The sequence below is a fragment of the Musa acuminata genome, chromosome BXJ1-7, assembly GCF_036884655.1.
Source record: "Musa acuminata AAA Group cultivar baxijiao chromosome BXJ1-7, Cavendish_Baxijiao_AAA, whole genome shotgun sequence".
Classification (NCBI taxonomy): Eukaryota; Viridiplantae; Streptophyta; class Magnoliopsida; order Zingiberales; family Musaceae; genus Musa; species Musa acuminata.
In genome coordinates, this window is record NC_088333.1 from 14,163,298 (window position 1) to 14,177,757 (window position 14,460).

The 14,460-nt window shown below is 40.4% G+C and overlaps 1 protein-coding gene across 1 annotated transcript; it reads left to right on the top strand.

The window, feature by feature from the left end:
* Positions 1-12,459: 12,459 nt before the first annotated feature.
* Positions 12,460-14,189, top strand: LOC103991973 (putrescine hydroxycinnamoyltransferase 1-like). Its single transcript, XM_009411524.3, has 2 exons — positions 12,460-13,108; positions 13,176-14,189. Exons 1-2 carry the CDS (start codon positions 12,536-12,538, stop codon positions 14,067-14,069), a joined length of 1,467 nt encoding a protein of 488 aa, XP_009409799.2. The 5' UTR covers positions 12,460-12,535; the 3' UTR covers positions 14,070-14,189.
* The last annotated feature ends 271 nt before the right edge of the window (positions 14,190-14,460 follow it).

Consider the following 14,460-nt stretch of genomic DNA (forward strand, 5'->3'; position numbering starts at 1 on the left):
AGCGTCAAGTAACCGATCGATCAGCGCCATAGTGTAATGTTGGCCTTGCACCAAAAAGTCAATGTCAAGACCCACACAAAGGAAGAACCAAAGAAAGAAGAAGCACCACCACTTACCTAGACCAACGACTTGGCCACTTGATTCGCTAGCACCTCCGAGGAGGAGCAATAGAGCTCCTTGGCCATGGTCAGGTGAAGCACCCCCCGGATGAACTCCTGGGTCGTCGGCCCAGATACGATTGTCGGCCTTGAGGCTCGACCACCGAGAAGTGTAGGGGGCTCCCGGCTCCCCAATAGGAAGGTCGGCCATGCTCAGGGTTGGCTAGGGGGCAGACCTCGAGCGTGCCGGTGCCCGCTTTGGAAGGTCATCGTCGGACGGTCCAACCACTCCCTTCCCTTTGGCGCTCCCCAAACCCTCGCCATGGGAAACAGCCCCGGACTCCCCCGGGGCGGTACTCTCGTGAGCAGCCGTGCTCGCATACGTCTTTCGGACCAAAGTCTTCGCCCTTTTAGGAGGTTAATTTGCCTCCGGGATCTCGGCCCCCTCTTCGATGTGCCTTTCCTCGGAGCATCTCCAGCTCCGGAATCCTCGCCACCCCGAGATAGTGGCGTGATGGCCTTCGCGTGCGGCATCTTATTCATGGACTGGAGGTCCACCATCTCTGCAAAGAAAAGCCCGGTCGGTCAGATGGCTCAGGGCATGCAGACGATCCATAATATTCGAATAACCATACCCCTAGTGGCCGGGCTCAGTCCCCCCTCGACTAGCCACTCCTCGGTCATCTCCCTGATTGCCCGAGAAGAGGGCAAAACACCCCTCAACCGGCTCACGTCCGCTGACTCTCCATCAGAAAGCAATGGGGGGATGTTATCGATGGTTCGGGAGGTTGTTAGAACCATTATAGATTCTAAACTTGGGGTTGATCTCTTTAGGGGATCGGCCTTCTTGGAACTCTATAGGGGTTCCTCCCTCCAAGTTGCTGCTCAAAGGCTGCAAAAAAGATTCATCTATTGATTAAGAAAAGAAAAGGAATACATGGCTATTTATAGGGCTTCTAAACCCTAACTCCTAATAGGACTCCTACTTAAGACTCTTACTTCTAACCAACTCCTAATAGAACTCCTACTCAAGACTCCTATTCCCTTACAACTCCTAATTCTTCTCTAAGAAAAAACCTCCTACATGAATGCCCCTCACAATTAGGACTCTCCTAGCTAGAGTCCTAACAGAATGTCCCTCTCAATTAGGACTCTCCTAGCTAGAGTCCTAACGTTTTTACATGAATGTCCCTCTCAATTAGGACTCTCCAAGCTAGAGTCCTAACAGACCCGCCCTCTTCAAATCAGCCTTGTCCTCGAGGCTGATGATTCATGAATTCTAGGAATTTGATCTTCAAGTCGTCATAGTTCTCCCAAGTGCATATTCTTTTGGTAGGTTCGCCCACTATATTAGCACTTCATTAGTGGGTCGTCGTCGTCGAGTCACGATCCGTCGATCAATAATGGCACTTGGTTGGGTCTGGAGTTCTCTTTGGGTAGTCATATTTGGTGGGTGGCTTTGGGCTGTCTCCAAGCACCTGTTTAAAACTTTCGGTTGGCTGTTGGTTTGTGGGTGATATGTCGTACTCCTTTTCAATTTAGTACCCTTATAGTGTAATTCTTTTGAGTCCCAATTGTAATGAGTCATGGGCTTGGTGCTTCCTCCATTTTTTTTTATAATCTTACTAGTATATGAATCTTCCTGCCATTCCATCTTAATATCCTCAAGGAAGTCGCTGGTCGGAAGTGAAACGGTCGAAACTTCAACTTACTCGGGTAGCCATTTTTGTTGCTCGGGGGAAGATATCTTCTGCTCCAAGAGATATTTTAGGCTTTTATGGTCAGTCTTGATTTGAAAGTATCGCCTAATCAAGTACAATCTCCACCTCGTTGCTGCGCGCACAATGGCGAGCATCTCCTTATCATATGTTGACATATTTTGATCGGAGGGAGATAATGCCTTGCTAGTGTATGCGAGTGGTCGACCATCTTGCATGAGAATGGCTCCAATTCTGACTCCAGATGTGTCGGCCTCAATAATGAAGGGTCGGTTGAAATATGGTAGTGTTAGCACCGACGTCGTCGTCATAGCTGCCTTAAGTTTGTCGAAGGCAGCGGAGGCTCTGTCCAACCATTGGAAGACATCTTTTTCTAGTAAGGAAGTAAGTGGTGCACTGATCTTTCCATAGTTTTTCACGAACTTACGGTAGTAGCCTGTTAAACCCAGAAAGCCATGTAGCAATTTTATGTTTCTCAAGGTCGGCCAGTTTTGCATTACTCCAATTTTGAAGGGGTTCGCTGCCACACCTTCCTCTGATATGATATGCCCAAGATATTCCACCTTTTGTTGAAGAAAGCAAAAATTCATGGTTGTTGTGTGTTCAAAAGGTGGTTTTCCGTATGTCTTCTTCGCATGCTCGTATTTGATGATACCCGGATCAAAGGTCCAGCTTTGTAAAGATTTGTGCTCCCTTTCATCTAGCAATTCATATACTATTGGAATAAAGTATTTGTCCTTGATGATTATGCCATTGAGAGCTCGGTAATCAACACATATTCGCCTTGTTCCGTCCTTCTTGCGTACAAGTAGCACCAGCGAAGAGTAGAGGCTGCAACTTGGCCGAATAACTCCTGTTTCGAGCATCTCTTTTATAATCCTTTCTATTTTATCCTTCTGGAGATGTGGATACTGATATGGCTGAGCATTTGCTGAAGATTTGCCTGGAAGAATCATTATACAATGATCATGCCGATAGGTAAGAGGTAGGTTGCGCGGTTCGTCAAATATATTTGAAAATTCAGTAAGCAAAGGAAGTAGATTTGGATCTTCAAATTCTGTTGGCTCTCCCTTAGTTTGCTGCTCAAGTTGTACCAAAAAGCCGCTGCATGCTTTATGCAAAACATTCTCCATTTGTTGTGTGCAAATCGTTGTTATGTCGCCCCCACGTTTCCCGTGCAATGTCACCTGTTTCTCCTTACTGTAAAATTTCATAATTAGTTTCATAAAATTCCAAGAAATATCACCTAATGTCGTCAACCATTTAATTCTAAGCATGGCCTCATGATTGTTAAGAGGGAGAAGGAAGAAATCTGCAATTATCTCTTGGTCCTGCAGCAAAAGTTTCTCCTGCAAGCGCCTATGATCACAATTCAAAATCCGTCCGTCGGTGACCTTAACATCAAACCTACAGCGATTCTCGATAGGTAATGATATCCGAATAGCAAGCTTACTATTTAGGAAGTTAGTAGTACTGCCCGTGTCGATGAGAACAGTGATTGGTTGTTGTTTGAGAAGGCCTCCAATTTTCATCGTTTACGGGTTTGAGTAGCTAGCTAGTGTATGTACCGTAACTTCGGTCGGTTGTGGCTCTTCTTCTGTATCTTCTTCTTCATGTTCAAGGCTCTCTTTTGGATGTTCAATGACCTCTTCTTCTATCGGTTCAATCATAAGAAGTCCTCCTTTACTACAGCGATGCTCACGGCTCCACGGCTCGTCACAATGCCAACATAACCCCTTCGCATATCGCTCCCGAAGCTCTTCTCTTGTTAACCTCTTTAGTGTAGGGACTTGGTCGACAGTAGGGGGGGCTAAGGGCTTCAATATTACTGGTTGAGGAGAGACCCTAGTCCTCCGAGCTTCATGGTTCAATTGCTCCTCTTAATGTCGTGCGAAAGAGATGGCTGCCATAAGCGTATACGGTTGTCGCGCTTTAACTTCTCCTCGGATCTCCGGCTTCAAGCCCTCAATAAAGGTCCACAATAGCTGTTTTTGTGACCAATCATGAGTTTGATTAGATAACCTTTCAAACCTGGTTTGGTACTCCTGAATGGTGGAGGTTTGTTGTCAATATTCTCGTAATCGGTTGGTCTGAAGCGAATCAGCAGTCCTTCTTTGAATTGTCGCCATGAAAGGACTCCATAAGTATGTTCAAACCAGTCAAACCACTGTATAGCATCCCCTTCAAGATGTATAGCTGCAATTTTCACCATAGATACATCCGCGGTTTTGTGGTACCGAAAATATCGCTCCGCGCGCGAGATCCAACCAATCGGGTCTCCTTCTTCCCATCTAGGGAAGTCCACTCTCATGCATGGATAGTTGGGGTTGGTCATAGAGCTTCCCCTCTCTTGGAAGTCATATCTTTGGGGTTGGTGTGATTGGGCAAAGCTCTCTCCTTGATGTGATTTATTCGGGCTTAGTGGTCGGCCCAATCTGAGTTCGGTAAAGAGCATCCGAATCTTATCCTCCATTCGCGCCTCCAAGGCTTTGAATTTAGCATTGATTACCTCCTTAGATGCCATAATATATGCCTCCAAATCTATGATGTTAAGATCTCTCTTTTGTTGTTAGGTTAAAGGCATGTATAGGTTGAGAGAAGTGATGGTCAAAAGGGTTGGTGGATTGGTGGATGTAGGCTACGATTTAGGCTTGTTTTGTGGCAGTTTTGGGTGCAGTTTGAGGGTGTGGATTAGTAGAGTTTTAGGGCTGTGGTTGAAAGTTTTGGATCTGTGGTAGATGGTAGCAAAGGTTTGATAGAAATCCGTGGAAGTTGCAGCAAGTATCTGCTATCTTGTAAGAGTAGAATTGTCGTCGAAGAAACAACGGTTTCTCGACGTAATTTCCACCAAAAACTTGAGAGAATTGAGGAGGGAATTGATAGCAAAATCACAGTTTATATGACAGCATGGATATCTAATTTAATCAAGAAAATTTCGGTAGTATAACAGCAAGGAAATTGGTGCAAGTTGCAATTGCAGAATTATAGTCGAAAAATTTCAGCGGGTTACGATGAAAATTTGCAGCAACATAAAATCATTTTTAGAGATGAATTTCTTAATAGATCAATCATAGATGGAAGCCAAGATGATTTATGAAGTGTATAAGAAATTTCATTCAAAACATGCAAATAGATGGGTTAAGGCAACAACGATATGCAGTTGAAATTTTCTGCAGCATAGATTTTCAAGTGCAACAGATTGGACATAAAATATCAGTAGTTTATATTGAGAATTTTTTGATGAAACTAAAGGAAAATCTACTGTTAGGAAGTGTCAAAGATGTCATAAAAATTTCGTAGAAATTTGGATAGAAAAAGCACAGTAGCAAGATCAAACAGATGGTGCTATGTGGCTTGAATTCTGCAATTCAAGTGCAGCAGATTGGACATAAAAGATCAGTAGTTTATATTGAGAATTTTTTGATGAAACCAAAGGGAAATCCACTGTTAAGAAGTGTCAAAGATGTCATAAAAAATTCGTAAAAATTTGGATAGAAAAAGAACAGTAGCAAGATCAAACAGATGGTGCTATGCGGCTGGAATTCTGCAATGTATCTTTCGTCGTAGAGATGAAAACTTTGTGACGAAAAGTTTATGCAACAATATAGGAACGATTTTTTTTTTTTTTTTTTGGATTTTCGAATAAGGATAACTAAATTGCAGCAGCAGTAAGGTAGGAAACCAGAACCTGTTGCAATTCACGGGGAGATCAAAGGATGATCCGTGGTGGTGGAGATGATGACGGAATTCGGTGACGATCTTTTAAGCAATTGTGGGAATTGCTTTGGATGGTTGTAGAGGGTTGATGGATGGCTGTGGAAGGGCAGCGAGATGCCAAGAACGCTGCTCTGATACCAGGTGTTAGAACCCTTATAGATTCTAAACTTGGGGTTGATCTCTTTAGGGGATCGGCCTCCTTGGAACTCTATAGGGGTTCCTCCCTCCAAGTTGCTGCTCAAAGGCTGCAAAAAAGATTCATCTATTGCTTAAGAAAAGAAAAGGAATACATGGCTATTTATAGGGCTTCTAAACCCTAACTCCTAATAGGACTCCTACTTAAGACTCTTACTTCTAACCAACTCCTAATAGAACTCCTACTCAAGACTCCTATTCCCTTACAACTCCTAATTCTTCTCTAAGAAAAAACCTCCTACATGAATGCCCCTCACAATTAGGACTCTCCTAGCTAGAGTCCTAACAGAATGTCCCTCTCAATTAGGACTCTCCTAGCTAGAGTCCTAACATTTTTACATGAATGTCCCTCTCAATTAGGACTCTCCAAGCTAGAGTCCTAACAGAGGTCCACCCAGTACTAAAACCCCAGCCCCGACTATAACCGATGAAGAAGAAGCGGCTCTTCCAGCCTTTGTTGTTGGAAGGAGCGCCACTAATCCTGAAACCGTTGTGGGCGATCAGGTAATACCCACCCTGCCCCCTGCATAGACGAAAGCAGGCCAGGAAAAGGGTCCTGGAGAGCTCTATCCCAACTCCCCGGCACTCTTTGAGGAATGCCACTAGATAGCGCTAGGAGTTCGACGCCATCTGGGACGGCAATATCCCCCACTTACGGAGGCACTCCTCAATGATAGGATGCAGCGGGAACCTCAGTCCCGCCTCAAGGGCACCCACGGTCAGCTCGAACCCATCGAGAAACCAATCGTACGGTCGCTGACCCTACAGAGGGGCGAAAACGTCATAACACTCCAGGATACAATAGTGATCCCAAAGCTCCCTCAAATGTTCCTCGATCACTACCGAATCTACATCAAGCCACAGCTTGAGATTTGCAAGCACGACAGAACCCCTAGTGGCCTCTGAAGGTGCACCTCCCGAAGATAAGCCGGCAACACCCGGACTCCCAAAAGGAGAACTTATTTTCATCTGGAAGGGTTTTCTATTGAAAGACTAGAAGGGTCATGAATCAGTACTTTCTGTTCCAAGTATGAAATTGCTAATAGACGTAAGGTGTCAAAAGGGCAAGGAGATACCCTGAAGCACACTGAAAAGGTGAGGCAACGTAAGGACGAGGAAGAGGAAGTCAAAGAAGATGAAGACGAGAAAGAAGAAGACGAAGAAAAAGGGGGAGACATCCTGACCTTGAAGTAGGAAGGAAGAAGCCGGGTCGCAAGACGAAGGATCAAGTAGGACTATGGCAGCCGGGCAAGTTGAAACTGAAAGTAAGATTTGAGTATGGATGTATTGGAAAATAACTTTAGTATTTTGGAATCCTATAGGAAAATGTTATAATCGATATATTTTGAAATAAAAGTAAAATATTAATAAATATATTTACACAAATAAAATATTATAATTATATTTATTGATAAAATTAAAATGTTTATCATGTGATATCAATTACGATACCCTTATGTTATTTTCACTCAAACATAACTATTTCTGTATATTATCTCATACAAACATATTTTTTTTTTGTCTCATTCTCTCTAAGTACTCTAGAGAGAAATCCAAAAATATCTAAAATATTTTCACATTTTAGTTTTTCTCAATCAAAACCTAGAGATATATAAGTTACTTATAACAATAAATCTTAATTCACTAAGACCTCATCTTTCCACTTAGATCCCTAATTCAAATCATAATCAGAATCCTTAAAAGAATCCATAATTAAATTAGAAGTCCTTTGTGCAGTTTCAATCACCTTAGGACTCTAAAAATACTTGCCAAGCCAAATGATAATCAACATTGTATACATTCAAATAAACCAAAATATCCAACTATTATGATATGTCTTATTCGATGTATAAGGAATTTACCTATTCGAGTATGAAGTGCTAACTATTTAGTAATTTGATTCTCCATATAATATATGATAATCTAACCTCAATAAAGTTTTAACATTATACATTATATTTCTATCCGCATTCAACAAAAACTAAGAAGATGGAGTATGCCATAAGAAATCCTCCCAAATAATCTTGTGCAAAATGTACAAGATGTTTGCTTTGAGTTTTGTATATATTTATTTGAAAAGGCCATTATCTCCTTAGAAGCCAAGTGGTGTTGACATCATTCATCAATCACTGAGGCTTAATAAAAGGGATATCAATGGGGAATGTTTTCTTCGTTTCTGTTCTCATCCTCATCCTCACCCTATTCCATATTTAAACGGGGCGAGGAATCATCATTAGAGATGGGGCACCTTTGATTTCTCTATATTATTCTAATTAATATATTTAATTTTTTTAAAAAAATTTATCAAAACTAGTTAATAATATTAAATAATAACGGTTAAATGTTGAATCTATTCCTTCGACACATAGGTCATGTGGGAGAGGGTGTTATTGTTACATGTTGATATTATTTCAATTGATTCAATCGAATCAAATAATATATAGTTGACTCTACCAAGACTCAATTTAAATAGAATCAAATAGGCCAAACGTTCGGACCCAATGTCTATGCTTATATATTAATAAAACGAGAGATAAGTATAGATTAGGTGTGGAGTCACCCTCACCCGTCCTTATTTATTCCATCATCCCCACCCATCCTTATTTAATCCATTGTCCCACCCCATTAAAGACAAATCCTCATGGATATTTAAGTTGTTGGCATAATTTGACACCTCCGTATCAAGATAGTAACGGCCTTCAATCGAGCCTTAAATACTTCATGTATACATTAAAGATAGCCTTCAGCCATTTATAAGACTTGGGTGTATGCATTTTCATAAGTGAACATGTTTGGCCCTTAAGTATTACAAGTATTTTTGGAAAAATCAAAAAGTACTACATGTTCATCGTCACTTGGTTTTACCAATCTAAATAATATTACATCCCACATACTTCTATCTCCCTCTTCAAAAGATGGCTATCTTAGGTAACAATAGTTTTGTTTTAGAGTTGAATAACAATAGACTTATAGACACATTCGAATCAAAGACTCGTAATATGATAGAGGGACCCTTCATGAATAGCTAACCCGCTCGTCATGAATAGCTAACCCGCCCTTAAATAAAGATATTATAGAGAGACAATGAATTTACTTATAATTCTTATTAGTTACGAGGATATACACTTATGCATATAAATTGAAAAAGAGATTGTTAATGAAGAGAGTCATAAAAAAAAAAATAATAAAGTTTCATTCTTGAGACAAGAGAGAGGCCAATGAAAGAAAAGTGATGAAGTCACGATTTTCGATAGGGATTTCAGGGTTTTTGAATCTTTGGATTAGGTTAGTATTTTTTAAATTAAAATTGATTTAATTTAATCTGAACCAATTAACGAACCTAAAGAATGGTAACCTCCTAAACCATACCCGTTTATAATTTTCAAAATCAAACCATTAATGAATTAGTTTGGATCAAACTAATTTGATTCTAGCTTGATTTAATTTTTTGATTCAATCTAAACACTCAAATACCCAAATCCTACTAAAAAAAATAAAATAGGATGTACCTTGCATGGGTGTTTAGACCTATGCTACTCTAAGTTAATGATTCATAGTTTTTTTTTATCCTCTTGGATTGTGGTGATGTTATGATCCCATCAGTTTGTTTCACTTGGAGGAAATAAAATATGTTGATTTAAAATCTTTGGATTATGAAACTCATAATATAAAAAAATACTTGTTTGGATATTATAGGTGATATTTGGAAGTATTTGTTGTGTGGATGTTGTTTATTGAGTGATGTTAAAGTGTATAAATTTATGTTTTACGTTTTTAACAGGTCTATGTTTTTTTTTTCATATTTAAACTCCCAATTCTCATAGGAAAACTTATGAAAATTAGGATGTTATGAAAATTACAATGTAGTAGTACCCTTCCAACATTCCAAGTTTGGGTGTTACATCTAATAAATAGTTTGGTTCTTACGATCAAAGGTAAAATTGGCATGTTAATCTCTTACAGTAATTTTTCTTGTATATCATGCGAGATATACCCGTAAAGTTTACTCAAATTTATATTTTTCTCTCATACTCTCTAGACACTCAGTAGAGAAACCCAAAAGTACAAAAATAATTTTTACATTTTTATTTTCCTCAATCAAAACATAGAGATATATGAGTTACTTATGACAATAAGTCCTAATTCACTAAGACCTCATCTTTCCACTAATCCCTAATTCAAATCATAATCAGAATTTAGAAGTCCTTTGATTAGTTTGAATCATCTTAGAACCCTAAAAATATTTGCCAATATCAACATTGTATACATCCAAACAAACCAAAATATCCAACTATTATGGTAGGTCTTCATCCCATGTATAAGTGTTAACTATTTAGAAATTTGATTATGCATGTAACAAATGAAAACCTAACCTCAACAAAAGTTGTTAACATTATACATTATATTTTTAACTATATTCAACGTAAACCAAAAAGATAGATCAATGTTTCGTGTCATAAGAAAACCTCTCTTTTGTAAAATGTATAAGATACTTGCTTTTAGTTTTATATTTCTAGATTCGAAGAGAATACCATCTCCTCACAAGCCATGTGGTGTCAATGTCATTCGTTGATCATCGAGGCTCGATGATAGGGATATCAATATGGCAGGTGGGGTGAGGAATGCTTCTTCATTTTCGTTCTCATCCTCATTCTTCATCCTTACCATATTCCCCATTATAACGTGAGGGTAGGGATGGGGAATCCCTATTAGAGATGGGATAACTATAGGTTTTTCGTATTCTCTTAATTAATTCATTTAATTTTTTTTTTAAAATTACTATAAAAATTAATCAATAATATCAAATTTTATAAATAATAATAACGGTTACTTCGACACATAGGCCACAAGGGAGAGGATGTTACTATTGAATATTGATGTTGTTTTATTTAATTCAATTGAACAAAATAGCATATAATTAACTCAATCAAGACTCAATTTAATTTGATTTAAATCAAGTATGACAAGCATTCGTAGCTTATTTATTTCATTATCCCCACACATCCTTATTTATTCTATCGTACCACCATATTAAAGATAAGTCCCTGTCGGATACCTACCATATTAAAGATAAGTCCCCATCGGTATAATTGACACCTCCATATAACAACCTTCAATCGAGCCTTTGCATGCACCGACAAAGAAATATGAATTATTTTTGGGCCACGTCCAGCATCTCCACCTGCAGGTCGCTGGTAGTCTATCATGAGTGTCATATGATAGACTATAATTTCACAACTGTGCCCAGGTGTAGTTGAAATGTTGCCAATTATTGAGGAAGGTGATGGATTGGAGTTTCTTGCTTCATGTCTTCTTGAAATCAAAGTCGCATTACAATGTATAACATAGACTTTGGATCAAGTTTAGGTCAGATAGCATAGAGAGAGAGAATGGAGGTAGAGATAGTGGAGTCGAGCTTTGTCATTCTTATATATCATATTAAATAAATATAAATTCATATTTTCTCTCGTTCTCTCTAAACTCTCTAGAGACAAATCCGAAAATATCTAAAATATTTTTCATATTTTTTTTCTTAATCAAAACCTAGAAATATATAAATTACTTATAACAGTATGTCTTAATGCACTAAAGCCTTATTTTTTCACGTAGATCTCTAATTCAAATCATAATTAGAATCCTTTAAGAATCTATAATCTCATTAGAAGTCCTTTGAGTAGTTTGAACCATCTTATGACTCTACAAATACTTACCAATCTAAACAATAATCAACATTGTATGCATCCGAACAAACCAAAGTATCCAACTATTATGATAGGTCTTATTCCATGTATAAGGCATTTATATATTCAATTTCTTACTACTTAGTAATTTGATTCTCCATATAATAGTTATATGAAAACCTAGCCTCAATAAAATTTTTGACATTATACATTATATTTCTAACCACATTCAACATAAACTAAAAAGATAGATCGATGTTCCCTACCAAAAGAAGACCTCCCCAAACGTCTTCTACAAAATATTCAAGTTTCTTACTTCGAGTTTCGTATATCTGAATTTGAAAAGGCCACCATCTCTTCATAAGCCAAGTGGTGTCAATGTCATTCATCGATTATCAAGGCTGGACGATAGGGATATCAACGGGGAATGCTTTTTTCATTTACATTTTCATCCTCATCCTCACCCGATTCCCCATTTAGATGAAACGGGGAATCCCCGTCGGAGATAGGGAACCTATGGGTTCTCTGTATTCTTTTAATTAATATATTTATTTTTTTGAAAAAATACTATCAAAACTAATTGATAATATCAAAATTTATAAATAATAATAACGACTAAATATTGAATCTATTCCTCCAACACATAGGCCATGGGAGAGGGGGTGTTACTGTTATCTATTAATATTATTTATTTGATTCAATCAAATCAAATAATATATAATTGACTCTATCAAAATTAAATCTAATATAAATTGAATCAAATAGATGAACCGTCTAAACTCATAAAGCCGACGACAGATACGGATTAGGTGGGGAGTCACCCTAATCCCCACCCATCTTTTATTCTGTCGTCCCACCCCATTAAAAGGCAAATAAATCCCCACGGATACCTAATCTAACGGCTTCATTTGATACGTCCGTAACAAGACAGTGACAGCCTTAAATATAGCCTTTGCATGCACAGATGAGTAATACGAATGAGATCCGGCTTTCGCACTCGTCCAGCATATCCACCTGCAGATCGCCGGTAGTGTGATATGAGGGTGGTGAGTTTGCAGCGTTGGGCAGAACAGTATCCCGACATCCCCTATAGCACATGGCATGTTGATAGACTATAAATTAGCAGATGGGCCCATGTGCAGTTGAAATGTTTCCGATTGCCGAGGAAGGTGACAAATTGGAGTATCTTGGTTCGTGTCTTCTTCAAAATCAAAGTCCCATTACTATATGTAACGTAGACTTGGGATCAAGTTTAGGTCAGAGCGAGAGAGAAAGAGAGAGAGAGAGAGAGAGATTCATGGAGGTAGAGATAGTGGAGTCGAGCTTTGTCGTTCCCAGCGGCGACACCCGGAAGCACAGTATCTGGCTCTCTAATCTGGATTTGTTACTCGCCCCGAGAAGTCACACGCCAACCATCACCCTATTTCCACACAACGGTGACCCCAACTTCTTCTCTGTGGAGATCCTGAAAGCGGCCTTGGCCAAGGCCCTGCTCCATTTCTACCCCTTGGCAGGCCGGGTCGCCGTCGGTGAAGACGGCCGGCTTGAGATCCAGTGCACCGCCGAGGGTGTCCTCTTCGTAGTGGCTCGCTCGACCTGCACCTTGGATGTCCTCAGCGACTTCACGCCGTCGAAAGAAATGAGGCAGCTTTTCGTGCCCTCGTCCGATGGCAATGATCACATGTGCATCATGCTTCAGGTCAGTTGTTTCCACTGCACATTGGTCTTCATTCCTACACTACTGGAGTGTGCATGCATGTGTGTAGGTGACGTTCTTCGACTGCGGTGGAGTGTGCTTGGGCATCGCCACGCACCACGGCGTCATGGATGGCGTCAGCGCGCTCCATTTCATCAACACATGGTCCGACATAGCCCGAGGAGCTGAGGGCACCGTGGTGGTATCCCATGACCGCACCCTCCTCCGCGCTAGGTCCCCTCCGACCGTCCCCTTCGAGCACTTTGAGTACCAGTGCTGCAACCCAAGGCGTCAGCTCTCCACCACCATGGCTGCCAAGCTCAAGTTATCCAAAGACCAGCTCACTTCCCTCAAGACCAGCATAGAATTAGGCAGCGGGCGACGCATTTCCACCTTCGAAGCAGTCACGGCGTACGTGTGGCGGTGCGCATGTAAGGCGCGCCAACTGGAAGCAGATCAGGAGACCCGGCTATACTTGCCCGTTGACGTGCGTAGCCGCCTGAAGCCGTCGCTTCCCCCTGGCTATTTCGGCAATGCCATCGTCCGGACGTCTGTGGCCGTAGCAACCGGGGAGATCGTATCCAGTCCCCTGCAGCGGACCGTCGAACAAATGCACGACGCAGTTGTCCGCGTGGACGACGAGTACATCCGGTCTATCATCGACTTGCTGGAGTTGATGAAGGATATCAGGGACGTGGATTTGGGTTCATGGCAGGAATCACAGACCGACCTCTGGGTCGTCAGCTGGCTGCGGCTGCCGGTGTACGAGGCGGACTTTGGGTGGGGGAAACCGGCGTTCATAGCGCGCGCGTTTGTGAACCTCAAGGGAATGCTGTACATATTGCGCAGTCCAGAAGGCGATGGGGGGATCACGTTGATAATGACGCTGGAAGCCGAGAACATGCCGCGGTTCAAGAAGGTGTTCATCCAGGAATTGGACTGTTTGAAGCAAGCTGGTGCATAAACCAGACTTGCATTATCGTGTGGAGAGCGTCGGCAGTCTTCACATATCCCGTTAAGAACTCGACTTTCTATCTTTGTTTGTTTCTTCTGTATTCTCGTACTCAATTAAGTATTTGCATCATTACTTTTTGCAATAATTTCTGAAAAAACTCATAGATTAATATTAAAAAATACATTAAAAATTAATATAACATTTAAATAACTTGCTGTCTCTGTCGACTGCACTGCAGGGAACTAATGTTAGGAACCTTCTCGTTAGCGAGTATTTTCCTATCGTTGAAACTAAGCTATTGGCTTAAAGATTTCACTCTACACAATTTGAAACGGTCCAATATCTGATTTCAAAAAATCCATCAATATATTTTATGTAGTTAAAACTAAATTAATAATGC